Genomic DNA, 17,447 nt, shown 5'->3' with positions numbered 1-17,447 from the left:
GTGGCCCATACAGTTTCCAGTCGTTCAGGGGTTAACTCCTTCCACTTATGTATCTTACTGTACATATAACTGCATGTGTATGTGTAGTCACATGTATATTTATATATATATATATATATATTTATATATATATATATATATTTTTTTTTTAATATAATCATATATAATCATCACAATCACACTGATGGCAGTAAGGTGAAATGTATGGTAATGTACATCCGCATACCATAAGGCAGCTGGTGGTCCTTACATGTTGTAACACCCAGGGATACTTATGGTGCATACTCCCCATACACTGCCTTACAGGGGCATAGCACACTGTTACATACACTGACCAATAGACTGCACAGGTGCACACGTGTTGTGCAAATGAACCCCACATATATATACATATATATATATATATATATATATATAGTGCATATGATCTGTACACCATTAGTTATTGACAGCATACCTGATAACCAGCCAGTCAGATAACAGACTGTTGGACATGTTGTGTGTTCTAGGGGCTGTTTCCGAGGACATTACCTGGACATTCTGTACCTGTGTGTACAGTACTGTGGTCTGTGTACGTATGGCAGGGGTCTGCAGCCTTCACTATCCAAAGAGCCATCCCTGACCCCTCACCCACCGAACTAATGTTATCGGGAGGCACAACAGCTATCTGACTCCTACAATGAAGATAGCAGAGCATACATGGTTTCATATATAGTTATACTAAATATAATATAGCTAAGTGTATAAGAACAATACCTAACATATGTCCATACTTGTGTTCCTGTGTTGGGATTGCTGGGTGTGTGTGTTTGTGTGTGTGTGTGTGTGTGTTTGTATATGTGTGTGTTTGTATGTGTGTGTGTGTGTGTGTGTGTGTGTGTGTGTGTGTGTGTTGTGTGGTAGTGTGTCCATTAATCCTCAGAGGTACAAGGACCCACTACAGCAGGACTGATGAGGCACATGTGGCTCCAGATCCAAAGGTTGCAGAGCCCTCAGTTAGGTTGATTGACGACTGTATGTGTATTGCACTTATGATGACACATGGGCTCTGTACAGACTGTTGCAGATGCCATTTTTCTCCATCCTGTTCTATCTGATGTTACATGCCACTCCAGTGTTAAGCTTGTGTATCATATGTGGCTGTGGCTGCATTGCTATTGGATGCGGGTATGCATTTTCTCACAGGTGTCTGCTATGCTGTGCTATGACCTGTATGTCGAGCCCGCTATAATCGCAGGTACATGTGTATTCCCCCACACAATATGCATTCCAGTGTTGTGGCAGTCTGCCTGTAGTTTGTCCAGTGCTTTGTGACATGCCTAGCAGCTTACTGTAAATACCTAGTGTGCTGTTATGTCCAGTTATCTGCAGGACACACTGCTGCCAGGCCAGCATATCTGTTGTGTATTTCTGACAAAGCAGTGGTATGCTGTGCAGATGTATGTCATTCTCTACTGGGTGGTATGTGGCCATGCGAACTCAGCAGCACCAGGTATTATGTGTCTGGACAGACTGGCGTGTGCGTGCATACACTGTGTGGGCATATGTACCCCAGTATTGTTGTGATACACCCATGTACATGGCTAGTAACATTCACATTGGGAGGCATGGTCCACATGTCTTGCATGAAGAGGACATGTGTAGACTTCTGGACTGACCACAGAGTGCCACACTGTCCACATATAGTGGTCATATCCCTGCTGTAGTACACAGGATCATTACTGTCCTAGCAGTGGGTCCGTACTATGCTGCCCCTAGGATGTATGTCCATAGACAATGGTGCACATGTCTACAGCAGATGCGACCTCCCACACCCAACATGCCTGTTAATACACGCCTATGACAGTGGCAACAGTCTACATATATACCCACAATACATCCGTGACATCCCCTTGCACAACGTGTTGGGACTATTGGTACTGAGGTAGGACTCTACTCCATGTTTGGGACATATGGTAAACAGATATGTGTGTACATATATCCACATATCTATGTAGATATATAAACATATACATATCCACATATATATATGGCCATATACATATCCACAAACATATATGGGGATATATATGTACATATATACATATAAATAGCACACATATACATATACACAGCAATGACTTCAACAAGTGGCTAAGCGTATGATGTCATTCAAAGGGGATCCAGTATCTGTCTGCCTGGGGCAACATGATGTACAAACCACAGTGCTCTGGCAGAGATGATCTGCACATGTTGCCCCTGGGATTCAGGTAACTGGCTACAGCTCTTGGCACCCCCATAGCACCTTATCTAGGCAAGGGTCAAAGGGCAAAACCACCACTGTAACAGATACAAGCATGCAAAACTTACGGTAATGTGACTCAGTGTTAGACGTCTAAACCTAAAAAGGCACTCTCTTGAGCCACACCTACAAATGGGGAACATTGATATCTGTGCAGTAACTGGGACCTGGTGCAATGCTTCAGACAGCATACCTGTAATACCTGCCTACAACCCTTATCACACATGTCAGGCAAGAAACCAAGACCACGACACTACAGGTGGAGGAGTGTCCATATTCACTAAGGTCATTCACACCTCCAGCCTGGTGCCAAACACAATGCATCTGAGAATCACCAGATGCAACTAACACTATGTAAAACTGCAATCCAAATTGTAGCTGCCTACTGATCCCCCTCCATGGTCCAAGATTCTCACTACACCATTATAAACATACTGGACAATATTAAGATACAAACAAATGCCATAATACTGGGTGATTCCAAATACTCTGCCATTAACTGGGAAAACAACTCATGTACCACCACCCTTTACCAATGGTTCTGGGAACTCATACATTCCAACCCCCTGGATCAACTAATCCATTATCCAACCAGGGTTGCCAGTATCCTAGACATGGTCATTACCAACATGGGAGTCAGATGCCCCACACCAGTGGTCACCCCTCATAGGTCAGGTCTGACCATTAGTTAATTATCGTTGAAATCCACATCCCACCCCCACCCGCCAGTAAGGATCGTCCATAAATACCCTCTGCAAAGTCAACGCCATGCTACTCAAGTCAGAAATGACAAACCTCATGACACCCATGGAGATGGGAGCTGAAAGTGCAACTGGTGAATCGTACACTAAGGTACTGTATGGGTACATCCACTCATGCATAAACTGTGCCATCCCACATAGAACCGAAACACTGTCCTCCAAACAAGGAAGCCAGTCTTGTGCAACACTGCCATGAACAGTCTATACAACAGAAGGAAGATACTGTTGCAGTTAAAAGGATAATCCCAAAACGCAAACTGCTCCCTTACCAGCCTCAGTAAGAAACTGCTATCCCTTGAAATCCACCACAGCTTGTTACATAAATATAATTGCCATAGATTCCAAAGACAACCACAAGGCATTCTATAGTTATGTCCAGGATCTATACAGCAATGCTCAGAACTGCTCTGTGCTACAACAGATTGGCATTAAATATACTGATTCAAAGGAGTGTTCCAATATCCAGGCAGATTTAGTGCCACATTCAGCCTCCCTCACTCCCTAAAGGGCACATCTCAGTAACAAAAGGTTGCCAAATTCCAGCAATCATGATCACACAGCTGGAAGCTGCCGACTCCACTGCTAGGAATACAGCATCCATGGGACCAGATGACATCCTGGGCTGTGCAGTACATGAACTACTACATAACCCTGCATCTCACCCAAGTTCCATGTGTAATCATAGCCTCACCTCAGACTTCTATCCCACTGAGTGGTGCACAGCCACAGTTATCACACTCCACAAGGAGGAATCCACCTTGGATCCCTGGAACTACCGTCCCATCAGTCTGATGAGCCTGATCTTCAAGGGCATGGAATGCATTATCATGCAACTTATTAACAAAGACACTGGCAACCAGCAAACACTGGACTCCACCCTGGTTGGGCTTGTGCAGGGCCAATCTTGTCTCCTGAACCTGTTTGACTTCTTTGATTCAGTCTCCGGAGCTGTGGAGGAGGGTAAGGCAGTGCACACAGCCTATCTGGATTTTGTCAAGGCCTTCGACAACATCGCCCACTCTAGAGACATAGTTAAACATGTGAAGTTGGCCATAAACACCTGTGTCACTCGATGGGTTGCCAACTGACTTTCCGATGGAACCCAGACTGTAAAAGTAGCCATGTCCAATCCCTGCTCCAGACAATTGACAATTAATTGGAGTATGTCAGGGTCAGTTCTGGCATAGCTCTTGTTTGGCATCTACTTCCCTGAAGTACAGGCCAACACTACGGAACTCTGGCTAACAAAGTTCACAGATGACTGCAAACTGGGAGCCATTAATGCATCCCCAAATGATGTGGATATTCTACAACATGGCTTTACAGAAACAGATGCTTGTTGCGAGAGCCATAGGCTCAAGCTTAATGCCAAGTAATGTATAGTTATCCCTTTGGACATACCATGTACCCATGAATTACCACATAGATCGCAGTACACTAAACACCAAAAGTGTGCTGACAGACATAGAGACACAGGTGGACAGTGGTCTCAACTTCATTAACCATATAGCCACAACAGTAAAGAAATCTTTCTATGTAGCACACCTCATCACTGAGGGCTTTACATCCAGAAAAAAGGGGGTAATTGTCCCACTGTACTCATTCCTCATTACACCCTGTATAGTGTACAATGCCCCATTTGGTATGTACCTCGCAAGTCAGCTGCAACAGCTGGGAAGGCAGTGGAAATACCTCACTATAAGAATCACAGGCATCAAACAGATGGCCTATGCTGACCGTCTAGACATCCTCCAGCTATACTCTGTGGCATAGTGTCTACACAGAGGCTATCTCTGGGTCACATACAAGGCTATGTCAAACCCTGGGAAATGACATCTGTAATATGTGTATGTACTGCCATGTACAGTACATGTGTCTATGTGCTCTCATTACAGTAGCAAAGGGTATTGAGTGTCATGTCTGGGACACACAAGTATATGAGGCCTGCACAGCACTGTTATCCATGTGAATGTGTGACATGCAGGTGTAGCAACCCAAGGTATGTGCTGTCACACAGGCATGCAGTGTAAAATGGCATTACTATTGTCAACAGTGCTGTCCCAGGGAAGGGTGGAGTGCTAACATTACTACTGAAAACAAGCACACCTGCGGGCATAGCTTCACTCTGAGGGCTTTCTATCATGTTCCTCGTGTGTGGGCTGTGTCACCGTATATATCCCCTACTGGATAATAATCAGACATGTGGAGTGTAACTGTAGAGTACCGTCGGTACACTACATGTTAATGAGGGCTTACAACATGTAGTAATGGCATAATTATTGTTGACAAACATCCATCTGTTGACACATTCATCCTACTGCATAGCTACTCGCCAAACTGGTGTCTGTCAGTCCCTCTACAGATGTGCAAATGGCAGGTCTCTGGCTGGGATACGTACAGACAACCTACGCTTGATTGACACCGACATATGTAGCCAGCTGTGTATACCTGTCACATATAGGATACATCACCCTGTATGGGCCACATGCCAAATGTACCTACACTACACTACCACAGTCAACTGAACATGCTTGGGTACAGGTCTCCATCACAGACACTAACCATGTGTTGTAATACATGTTGCATACATGTCAACTGGATCACCTCGGTGGCCATGTGCAGAAGGCACCCAGAGGATTGGCTGATGCATGTCACTCTCACCCTGCTAGTCACTAATGTGGTGTCTGTCGATAGATTGCCTGCTGGCACATGGCAGGTGGCATGATACCAATGTACACACACCCCCTACATATCCAGTCCCTCCATGGACAACAGACAGGTACACAGCTATGACCATCTCTAGCAATGTACCACAGTATTGACACATGTACATGTGCATTACTGAGGATAGCATTGTTTGTGTGTTAGTACACCTGTAGTTGGAAATTCAATGACAGCCTTCACAACCACCTCCACTCCCATTGCCATAGTCAGATGTGGCCGCTGCTGTTTTGGACATGACATGTAGCCTGTTACACATCTCTCCCTAACAGCTACATGTGGCTTGCAGTACCAGCACAACAGTGTTGTACAAATGGGTCGATAGGCATGGGAATCCCATTGACGTCTGCCATGTGTGTGTATGTGTGCATGTCTGCATATCTATAGGGTACACTGTTCCGAGGCCACATACTCCTATTACAATACACATTGCCACACAGTAGTACAGATATTGTTGTCACCGCCCATAGGTGTGGCATCACAATGCAACACCCTACTATGCCTATGGCATGTGCATTACATGCATATCCCTGTGGTACCACTGTTGTGATATGCAATGGGTTGTAGTGGCATCACGGGCAATGTGTGATAGTGGGTATGTCAGAGTATCACATGGGTTCCAGTGTGTACAATATCCATTGGGGGATGTGGGTGCTGTGTACACTGTCATTACACCATGGTACACCCGGTATATTGCCCACGTACCACTCTCTGGTGACCATTGTCACCATCACCCATACAGGTAACTGATAACAGGATACAGCCCATTTACACATGTGCTGTGTGCAGCCTACCTGTAACACATTGGACACATGGACTAGTTAGTTAGCAACAATACACCCAGGTCTCTAAAATGTGTGACTGCCGTTATGTGTCAGTCAATGTGTATATGATGGTATGACACAATATGTATTCTCCATATACAAACATTAAAGCCCCCGTTACTATATTGTACATGCCTGTGGATGTTCTGCATGTAACATGTGACCTAGTACACACCTCATCCTAAACATGGTGTTGTGTGTGCAATGAAAGCCACATAGTTCAATAGCACTACACATCTAGGTAGGGGTCTAGTCACAGTGTTGCTAAGTAAGGATGTGTATGTATGTATGTGGATGGGTTGACATAAGGGTGCAGATTATACATGAACCAGCATGCTACCTGTCAATGTGGCACAGGCACTAACTGTTATACAAACCTGTGACATGTGTACAACTGTACACCAGATATGTCACGGCCATGGTGTCACCACAGTGACATACCCTTGTGGAATATGACTGCAGACCATCCTCCTGCTGACACAATTACACCTACAACACAAATGGATAACATTATGGAGATAACAATCAATGTTACTAACAGCTGAAATGCATCATAGCTGCGTGGCTACACTACCGGACATGTATGCATTACACATTATCCCTGACAACATCTTACACTGCAGTACATTGTAGAACTCTATTAAAGTCACCATGTGCATCAGAACCATATTAGCCTCTCCCTGCATCATTGTTAAGGATGACAGGGATGTGGCACAGGTATCATCATATGCACAGGGTGTGTTGCTGGTGTGCCAGAGGCCGAGGGTGGTCCATACATGTGTCACCGTGTGTGTGGGTGAAAGGTTTGGTTCATGGATTGGGGCGTGGTGATGTGGTGTGTGTCAGTATGGGGTCACCCCAGGTTTGGTTGCATAATGTGTGGGTATGCATGCACACAGTTCTGTCATGTGGCGGCCCTATACGGGTGTTGTTGGACAGCTGTAGACCATACCTGGCAGGGTCGTGCAGTTCACTGCCTCTGGCCATGGACACACTGTGCCTGCCAGGGGTTCCATGGGCACGTGCAGGTACAGACTTGAGATGCTACTCTCCCCTGATGATGACAGATGTCTGCTGGAACCATGTCCTGCCTGGGACTGGAAAGGGCCACGTGCACGAGGCCTGCTGTGGTGTGGTGTGGACAGCAACCTTAGTGGTGTGCTGGGGCTGGTACTGCCACTAAGGGAGCGGCTTGGCATTCTGGCACATCCACGTTGACAGCCAGCTGCTGGTGTTTCTGGCCTACGTCCACGCACCCGTCAAACCACTCCTACCACACGTTCAAGCACGGACATACTACGGTCGAGGAGGCCCACCATCTCACCTCACTGTCTATCCATGACCTCAGTCTGTTCACAGAGAGCAGCAGCAAGTTCACAAAGGTTGCCAATTACAGATGAGAAAGCAGCCCCCTGCAGCCTCAGGCCCTGTCTGGTGTACATTTCCATATGTGCCTGTGCCTCCATTACGGCCTGAAACATGCTCCTGGTGGTACCAGTTGTGGCGTCTCTGCCAGGGGCATGATGACCAGCGGCCCTCCCACGAGCACCATGGTACATCTGCCGATGTGGTGCCTTGCCGGACATCCAGCTCTGCCGACTGTGACCCGACACAGTTGGCATCTACACCACACTTTCCTGGTCCCTGGCATCAACTGCGAACTGTCCCTCTGCTATGGCCACTTGTGATGGGGTTTGTAGGGGCATTGTAATCTTGTGTGGGCTTGGGGTGGCTAGGAGGGTGATGACACATGTGGGCGCAGTGTTGGCCTCTGACATCCCCACCTGTGCCTCAACAGTACCATCATCATCGGTCTCTGTACGAACACCTACTTCCCTCAGTTTGCATGCAGGAGGGACCCTGACCCACCTCGCCACCTGTGGGGGAAACAAACGCACACTTTAAGACCTGTACAGCATTGCATAACAGTACACACATTTACACACACATTCACACACTCACGCAGTCACACACACACACACACACACACACACACACACACACACACACACACACACACACACACACACACACACACACACACACACACACACACACACACACACACACACACACACACACACACACACACCCCACCCCACACATCCCACCCCCACACACACATACGCAAACACACACACACGCACACATATATATGGGATCCATACAGATCCCCGATGGCACTGTCTACCAAAGCAGACATCACCGAACATACTTAACTGAAAGTGCTGTTCACCGATGCAGCACTTTCGGATAAGTATGCTCGTTGTGCCGGTCGCACTACGGTGCAGTTAAGGGAAAATTCTCTTTTCCTCACTGTACTCCGACCTCGGAGTGAGAATATAAAAGTAGGTGGGGTGTGGAGTGCACAACCCCCACATGGAGGGGTGCAGGGGGGCTTGCACCTCTGCATAAAAGAAGATTTATTGTTTTTTTTCAAACACACTTTAACAAAAGTGCTTTTTCGGTGAAAGCTCTTTTGTTAAAGTGCGTTTGGTTATTTTGGATATGAACTATTGAACTTTTGTTCAATAGTCCCAGATCCATATATATATATATATATATATATATATATATATATATATATATACACACACACACACACACACACAAATATATATATATATATATATATATATATATATATATATATATATATATATATATATTATACATATATGATATATAGATATAACACACACACACAAACTCACATACTTAAGTGACACATGTGAATAATGTAATATACACATAAAAGAGCAAAAATAATATGACAAACATAAGGACAAACTGTGGAATATTAGTACAGTCTTAGATGGTGCACACATAATCATCATAGTTAGCTGCAGTCATGATAATGTATGACAAGTTATTTAAACATTCAATTTGGCTGCTTTTTTTTTCTTTATTCACACCTTCAGACCCTTTTCATAGAACATTAAACAGCCACAGAGAGCTTGTAAGATTAGACCCTATCACTTTCAGAACTAAGTATATGGCACTTAGACAAAAATAGCTATTGGATAATTTCCCTGAAAATGACAAACTCAAAATTTACGAAAGGCATTCACAAACTCTAGTTAATGGATAATTTCCCTGACTCTATAAAAGCTACTCACAAACTGTAAAAAGTATATTTTCTTGATGGAACCAGGGAAGTTAAAGTTATTCAGTAATAAAACAATCAAGCAGGCATACGACTGTTCCTTAAAGCACAACTAGTACAGAAGAAAACGGATCTGCCTTACCTCAAATGCTTGAAATGCAAGCCCTACATGAAATCCTTCAGAGACAGTAATTTTCCAGACACAGTCTTTGGATGGCCTGTAGTCATCTGGATAATTGGGAGATTGGATCTGTCCAACATCTTTATAAATTTCTCCACCACAAACAGCTTGTTAAAATAAACAAAAATAAACAAACAAAAAAAAAACGGTTGAGTTAATGACTGCTTAATGTAGCTGCACTTGTCTCATTTAGCAAATAATACCTACTAATACTACAATGAAATTTGAATTCATCAGTGGTGTCAAACTTGGTGCATGGTAATCTGCAGAAGAGATGAATGAAGCCACATCCATAAAACAGAATATGCAACCAGTTTTCAGTACAGAACTAATTTTCTATGGAAAACTTATTATATTCATCCATAAAATGCATTTGTTGTACAATTAGCAAGTGGATAAACAGGAATTATATAATAGAAAGAGAAGGTAAGAGGATTCATTCACATTGCTGATAAAAAGAAGTCATTTAAGTATGTTCATATCTAGAAACGGTACAATGACTTAGATTCAATATTAGATCAGATCTGATGAAGCTCAGTTAAGGGCAAAAGTGCTAATCTATTGATTTTCAATAAACAAGTACTGATTTTTAAATAAGTTATATGTCCTTGATTACTATGAAGTCTCAACATAGCTTGTGTATAGTTTGTGGTTCATTTTTTCCTGTCTCTAAGAGGTTTCAGCCAGTAACGTCTTTGCTCTTGAAGTACCACTTTTCTTTGTGGGGTTTAAACACACACACACACACACACACACACACACACACACACACACACACACACACACACACACGCATGCACGCAAGCACCACACACACGTGTGTGTGTGTGTGTGTATATATATATATATATATATATATACACACACACACACACACACACACACACACACACACACACACACACACACACACGTGTGTGTATGTGTGGATGTAAAATATATGAAAGTGCAGCAAAGACCATCAATTAATTTTTTTTTGCATATAAACACCTAAATCTGCTGCTCCAAGCACAGAATACTCTTCAAGGAGGGTCCAGTGACTGTAAACTAGCTGACGTCAGCCATCCTTTTCATACAGCACTATCAGGTATCATTGTCCAAAAACTTTGGGAACCTACTTAGTGGAAAAACACAAATTAAAGTAGCAGTTTTAGTTATAAGTTTACCACAACAGTTTTATATATGATATATACAGCAGGTTTATTGGCATTCCTTCATGCATGTTTCAGTTCATTTGGACATACCACTTGGCAATAACCACTACATTATTTTACAATGAACCCCCCTCACTTGAAACCCTTTGGTTTCATGACAACTAGATAGACTGTAAGCTCTAGACAAGCTGCCTGTGTTGTGGTGGGTCAAGCTGGTCTATGCTATAGTTTTCATTTGAATGGATGTAAGTTCAGTTTCCACCTATACAACATTAGACTTCCATCTTGATGCTGATTCAACTACATTCAGGGAGCACTGACTGTCACAAGTATACTCTACTTTCTTTTGGGCTATATGGTACCCCTGCATGTCATATTCCAGTTAAGTGTTTGTACACTTGATTGCAAAGCATTCCCTCTCAGTGGTGGAATACTTGATCACTGCCCTGCTTAACTTATGACTATGGAAACGTATAGGTTGATTTTTTTTTCCCTTCAGGAGCCAGTGGTAGCACTGCCCCTACCTTAGCCAACTTTAAAAGTATTGGCATAAACTATAAAAGGCCTGATAAAATATAGAGATTCTAAAGCAGATTCTTGATCACAATAATTCCTTTAATTGCTTCAAAGCATTGTCTACTGTGCACATTACTTAAGGGGAATCTTCCCTAAATTCAGATTTGTAGGACGGCATACTATTCTTGAACAATGGGGTTTAACTTACAAGAGTACCTAGCTAACCCCCCCAAGTGTCTTTCCCTGCTACTCAATGCACGGAACAGGCCAGTTTCTCACTATTTCTAGTTTTTCATTTTGGAGCCTAACAGTTATATTCTTATAGCGTAGCCTAAATTCTTTACCTCTCTCATACCTAATTTGCTGTTGGAGACATTAACAGTTAACCTGGCTTGTCTTGCATTGTTCAGCACAGCCTGTACCTTTGCTAGACAGAGACTGCAGTCTTCAGAGTGTATTATGACTTTGTCTAGGTAAGCAGTAGCATATTTAATATGGAAATATAAGATTTTGTCAGTTAATCGCTAAAAGCTAACAGGGGAACCAGGCAGCCTAAAAGAAAGTAGAATATACTGGAACAAGCCCCTTGGTGTTGAAAATGCTGTCTTTTTTCTGGCATCAGCTATTGGATGGATCTACCAGCATACATTTGTTAAGAATCTTAGCTTATCCAACTTTTCTGTTAGTTTATCACCCTTAGAGGCTGGAGAGCTGGCAAAAATGGAAATGCCATTCAGCTTCTTAAAATCATTCCTGAATAAGATTGTTTCATTAGGCCTTGGAAATAGCAATATGGGATTGTTCTACTTACTTTTTGAATCCTCTCATGCCTTCGTATTTTTTAACACCTTTACTAAATTATCACTTTAGCAAACATACATTTATATAAAAGAAAACAAACCATGTTAATATGTTCACAGTTACAAACATTATGCATTACATATCTTTTTATACGATTACAGTCAATCCAACTTTACACAAATTGCTCAGTTCCTGCCTTCCTTTAAACCTCACTCCTCTTTCAAAACATTATTCTGCATGCATTATTCCAACAATTTCCATTTTTTTCTATGTAGTTTGCTCCTACCATTTTCTAAACCTTCCACATCCAGTTCCTTTATCACTGTTACAAAACTGACTACTTCAAATACAGATGGTTAGTGTAGATCAGTGAGTGTGATATACCTTTAAGAAGCTTTACAGTGTACAGAGTACATGCGAGCAAGTGTGCCATTTGAAATGAGCAGCCAGAGTGTAAGCATGCAAGTATGTAGTCAGTCAGTAAGTTTAAGTTTAATGTTCTTGCCATCCACCCTGATGTATTTGTATACAATAAACTACTTAAAGGAACATCCAAGCCTCAATGTCTTCTTAATGCACATAAGAAAAGTGGCATGGTGTCAGAATGGTATCAAGAGTTACAGGCATGAGGCAACTAATTAAAGCTGGAGGAATATACAGGAGTGGATCATCCCTACTACTCAAACGACTCACAAAACAGGTCAGAAACAAATTCCAGGTACTAAAACCTGCTTAAATTATTTTTTTTGTATAAATATAAAACACAACACTCATAATGCTCAGAATGAACTTTGTATTAAATGAAGTGTCCAAAACTGTGATATATTGATAGAAATATTCAAAATAATTACAGAAATGTTTGAAACAATATCTAAATTGCATAAAATGTACAAAAAAGGGAAAACAACCATATTTTTTCACCATGTACTACTTTTTTTATATTAACTAAAGCTATTCAAAGTATCGTAACTGTGCAAAGTATTTGCAAGTGTGTGTAGTATTACAATGCAGTTATTTTGCAAAGTAAAGTCATTTCAAAGAATATTTTGCAAAGTAGTTATTTCAAGGCATACTTCGCAGAGTACAGTATTTCATAGAGTTTATTGTGCATTTAAATATTATTAGAAGTACCTGGTGTATGTGAATATTTGTACATAGTTACAAGGGCCATTTTGCATTGTTTTACTATAATCTGTATGCATGGCAGAAGGATTTCACAAACTCATGCCACTTGTGTTTGATAACAGTATTGCAGAAAATTGGAGAGTGTTTGAACAGGAATAAGATATTTTCATACAGCCTGCTTTTTCTGACAAAGACACATGTACAACAACATTTATTCTGCTTAACTTAGCTGGTTTAGAGGCCATTGAAAGAGAGCGTTCATTTGTGTATGCACCTGCTGTGTTTGTAGGGGAGGGGGAAGACCGCCACATATTGGTACCATCTGAAACAAGGGAAGACCCAGCGTGCTTAAAACATAAATTTAGAGAAATGTGTAATCCCTAAATTAATATTACAATGGAAAGGTAATTATTTTACACAAGGGATCAAAAGACTGGTGAAACTTTTGCAACATATATAACTGACTTGAGAAACAAGGCTAAAACGTGCGTATTTGGTGATTTGACAGATGAGTTGATAAAGGACAGGCTTGTCTGTGGTATTAATAATGACACAGTGAGAAAGATTTTGCTTCAAGACAAGTGATTTAGTGTTGAGTAAGGCCATTGAGATTTGTCAGATATATGAGCTTACAGAAAAACACACAAGTATGCTTACAAATAAGAACAGCTGAGGAAGGCACAGTGAAAAAGCTCATGTTGATAGTATGCAGCAAATGGTTAAAAGAAACAGGCCCAAGCACATGGCAGCTATGGCAGGTCCTGTAACAGTCCCTGGGAAACCTCAAGTCTTTCCAGCAAATTCCAGAGCATGCTCAGTGAAGTATAAGGGTGAGTCAGCAAAGTCAAAACGTGCCACCACCCAGCTTTTAGTCAACTGTTGTAATTGTGGTGGTAATCATGCACACAAAAGAGGAAAAGTGCTTAACTTTTGGTCAGCAGTATCATTTTTGGAATAAGTGGAATCATTTCAAAAGGTTTTGTAAATCAAATAATGCACATTTGTTTATTAAAAGAGGGCATTCCAAGAGGCAAGTTGATCAATTAGAAAACTGCGACCCTACTTTTTATATTGATGGTGTGTCTGTGCTTGGTGAAACAGTCAATGCACTATATTTGTGGGCAAAGAATGATATATTTTGTACTGTTTGGATTAATGGGAGTCCTGTAGAGTTCAAAGCAGATACTGGCTCAAAGTGCAATGTTATGTCAGCAGAAACATTTGCTAGAGTAAAAGCTGCAGAACAGCTTGACTTGACAAAGTGTGTGAAGCTTGTTGCTTATGGTAGTGAAGAGATTCAATCTAAAGGCTCAGTAGTGCTTTCATGTTACTCTGCTGGGAACATCTATGACTTGTATTTTTTTGTATTCAAGAGACGTGTAGTCATTATTAGGCATCAAAGACAGTTTGAAAATGAGACACCTTTCACTTAATAAAGAAGTTCATCATGTAAGCTTGAATGACAACAGCTCAAATTTCACTCAGACTATTTTTTTTCAGTATGCTGATATTTTTGCAAACAAACTAGACAAACTACCAGTTGTGTACTCCATAAAGTCAGACCCAGAGGTCAGCCCAGTTGTCAGACCAGCATGGAAAGTTCCAGTAGCTATGCAGAGCAGAGTCAAAGCTGAGCTAGACAAAAATGGTGCAGTTAGGAGTAATTTGTCCAGTAGAAGAACTTACTGAATGGGTATCCGCCATGGTAGTAGCTCATTAGAAAAGCTCAGATGATATCAGAATATGTATTCATTCAAGAGATCTGAACAAAGCATTAAATGGCCTCATCATCCAATGCGAACAGTCAAAGAGGATGCTGCCCTCATGCCAAACACCACTGCTTTTTCTGACTTAGTTGCAAAGAGTTCATATTGGCAAATTTCGCTTGACTGAAAATCTTCATTTTTAACCACACTCAGTACACCATTTGGAAGATACAGATTTCTGAGAATGCCATTTGGGATAAATTCTGCCAGTGAAGTCTTTCAGCATGCGATGGTGTAAATTTTTTCTGGCTATCCATGTGCTGTTATAGTAGATAATATTCTAGCAGGAGGCAATGGTGAAGTCGAACATGACAGAAACCTCAAGAAGGTTGTGGAAAGAGCACGTGAAGTCAATCTTAAGCTGAATCTTCAGAAGTACAAGTTCAGGCTATGAGAAGTTACTTATGTTGGTCACTTGTTTACTAGTTCAGGTTTATGACCAGATCCTTCCAAGCAAACAGCAATTCTAGAGATGCCAGCTCTAGACAATGCTCACGCCCTACAATGTTTTCTTGGCACAGTCAACTATCTAGGTAAGTTCATTCCGGAATTAAGCCAACTTTCAGCACTGCTCAGAAAGTTGACATGCAAAGATGTAAATGTGTCATGGTCAGAAAAGCACCAAAGAGTATTTGATGTCCTGAAACAGAAAATTGCTAACCCACCAACTCTCAGCTACTATGATGTTCACAAGCCAGTTACTCTTTCCAGTGATGCTTCTAAGTTTGGTCTAGGTGCATATCTTCTTCAAGACGGTAAATCAGTAGGCTATGCATTGAGAACTCTTACCCAGACCGAGATGCAATATGCTCAGATTGAGAAAGAGCTTTTGGCAAATGTGTTTGCATGTTCAAACTTCCATGATTATATTTATGGTTGTCCTATCCAGATCGAAAATGATCATCACCCTCTAGTTATTATTTTGAGAAAGCCTAGGCATACAGTTCTAGCTAGACTGTAATGCATGATGCTCAAATTGAAGAAGTGTAATTTCAATCTTGTTTACACAAAAGGCAAATTTCTTTATCTTGCTAATACTGTATCCAGATCGCCCTGACAAACCACAGAACAGCATAACAAAGAGCAACTTGATTTTGAAATCATGGAAGTGAGACATTTTTCTTCTGCACATCTTGATGAGCTCAGAACTCACAAACCTTCAGATCCAATTCTCCAGAAGCTCAACCACTTTATCAGTCGAGTATGGCCTTCAAAGCAATCTTGTTTATCAGTAGAAGTGGAACCTAGTTTTCCATACAGAGATGAGATTTTTGTCAGACAATGGCATCATCATGAAAGGTCCTAAAGTCATTGTTCCAAAATCCTTGCAAAAAGAGTATATTAAGATCTTGCATCATAGCCACCCAGGAACTGATTCTACCAAAAGAAGGGTGAGAGGTCTAGTATTATGGCCTTCTATGTCAAGAGATATTAAGAAAGTACTTTCGTCCTGTTCAGTATGTAATAGTACAAAGCCACATCAACAGAAAGAATGACTTCAGTTAAGCCAGAATCTTGAACTACCTTGTTTGACAGTAGCCACATATATCTTTCAGTGGAATGGTCAACATTATTTGGTGTTTGTAGACTCTTATTCAAATTGGTTCGAGACTGACCTACTTCCCAACTTAACGTCCAGTACTGTCATTACTTAGTTGAAGAGACATTTTTCTGTCCATGGTAGTCTGCACAGTTATTTCTGACAATGGTGCACAGTTTATAGTCAGCATTTCAAGAAATTTGCAGAAAAATGGGACTCTGTTCATATTATGAGTAGTCCTGAAAACTCTCAGTCAAATGGCTTGGCTGAATGTGCAGTTCAAAGTGCAAAACAGCTGTTAGAGAAATCCGTACATGACAATACCGATGCTTTTCTCAACATGTTAAATCTCAGAAACATTCCTCATGATAAACATCTTGGTTCACCTGCCCAGAGACTTATGTCAAGACAAACCAGAACCACATTACCAATAAGCACTAATTTGTTGGTTCCATGTGCCAAAAACAACAAAGCAGTAAAAGCCCAACTGTTGAGATAGTGTTTGTCCCGGAAGTCTTAATATGATAAAACCAGCAAATTGCTTAGTTCGTTGAAAAAAAGGGGAAGATAGTGAGGATGTAGACATCAAAAGGTTTTGATCTCATCAAATTTGTGAAAAGCTTGTGTCATGAGCCGAGATCGTACATTGTGGAATCACAAGGAATGGAATT

The 17,447-nt window shown here is 41.6% G+C and overlaps 1 protein-coding gene across 1 annotated transcript in view; it reads right to left on the bottom strand.

Annotated features, from left to right (window-relative positions):
- Positions 1–17,447, bottom strand: part of TLL2 (tolloid like 2) — a 2,712,623-nt gene that overhangs the window by 352,170 nt on the left and 2,343,006 nt on the right. The window contains exon 12 of the mRNA XM_044056577.1: positions 9,836–9,981. Coding sequence (XP_043912512.1) covers positions 9,836–9,981 — 146 coding nt within the window. The remainder of the gene's footprint in view (positions 1–9,835; positions 9,982–17,447) is intronic.

This window comes from Protopterus annectens, chromosome 14.part0, assembly GCF_019279795.1.
Source record: "Protopterus annectens isolate FY-2018-M chromosome 14.part0, PAN1.0, whole genome shotgun sequence".
NCBI classification, from domain to species: Eukaryota; Metazoa; Chordata; order Ceratodontiformes; family Protopteridae; genus Protopterus; species Protopterus annectens.
The sequence above is the reverse complement of the archived record's forward strand: the minus strand, read 5'-3'. Positions and strand labels throughout refer to the sequence as shown.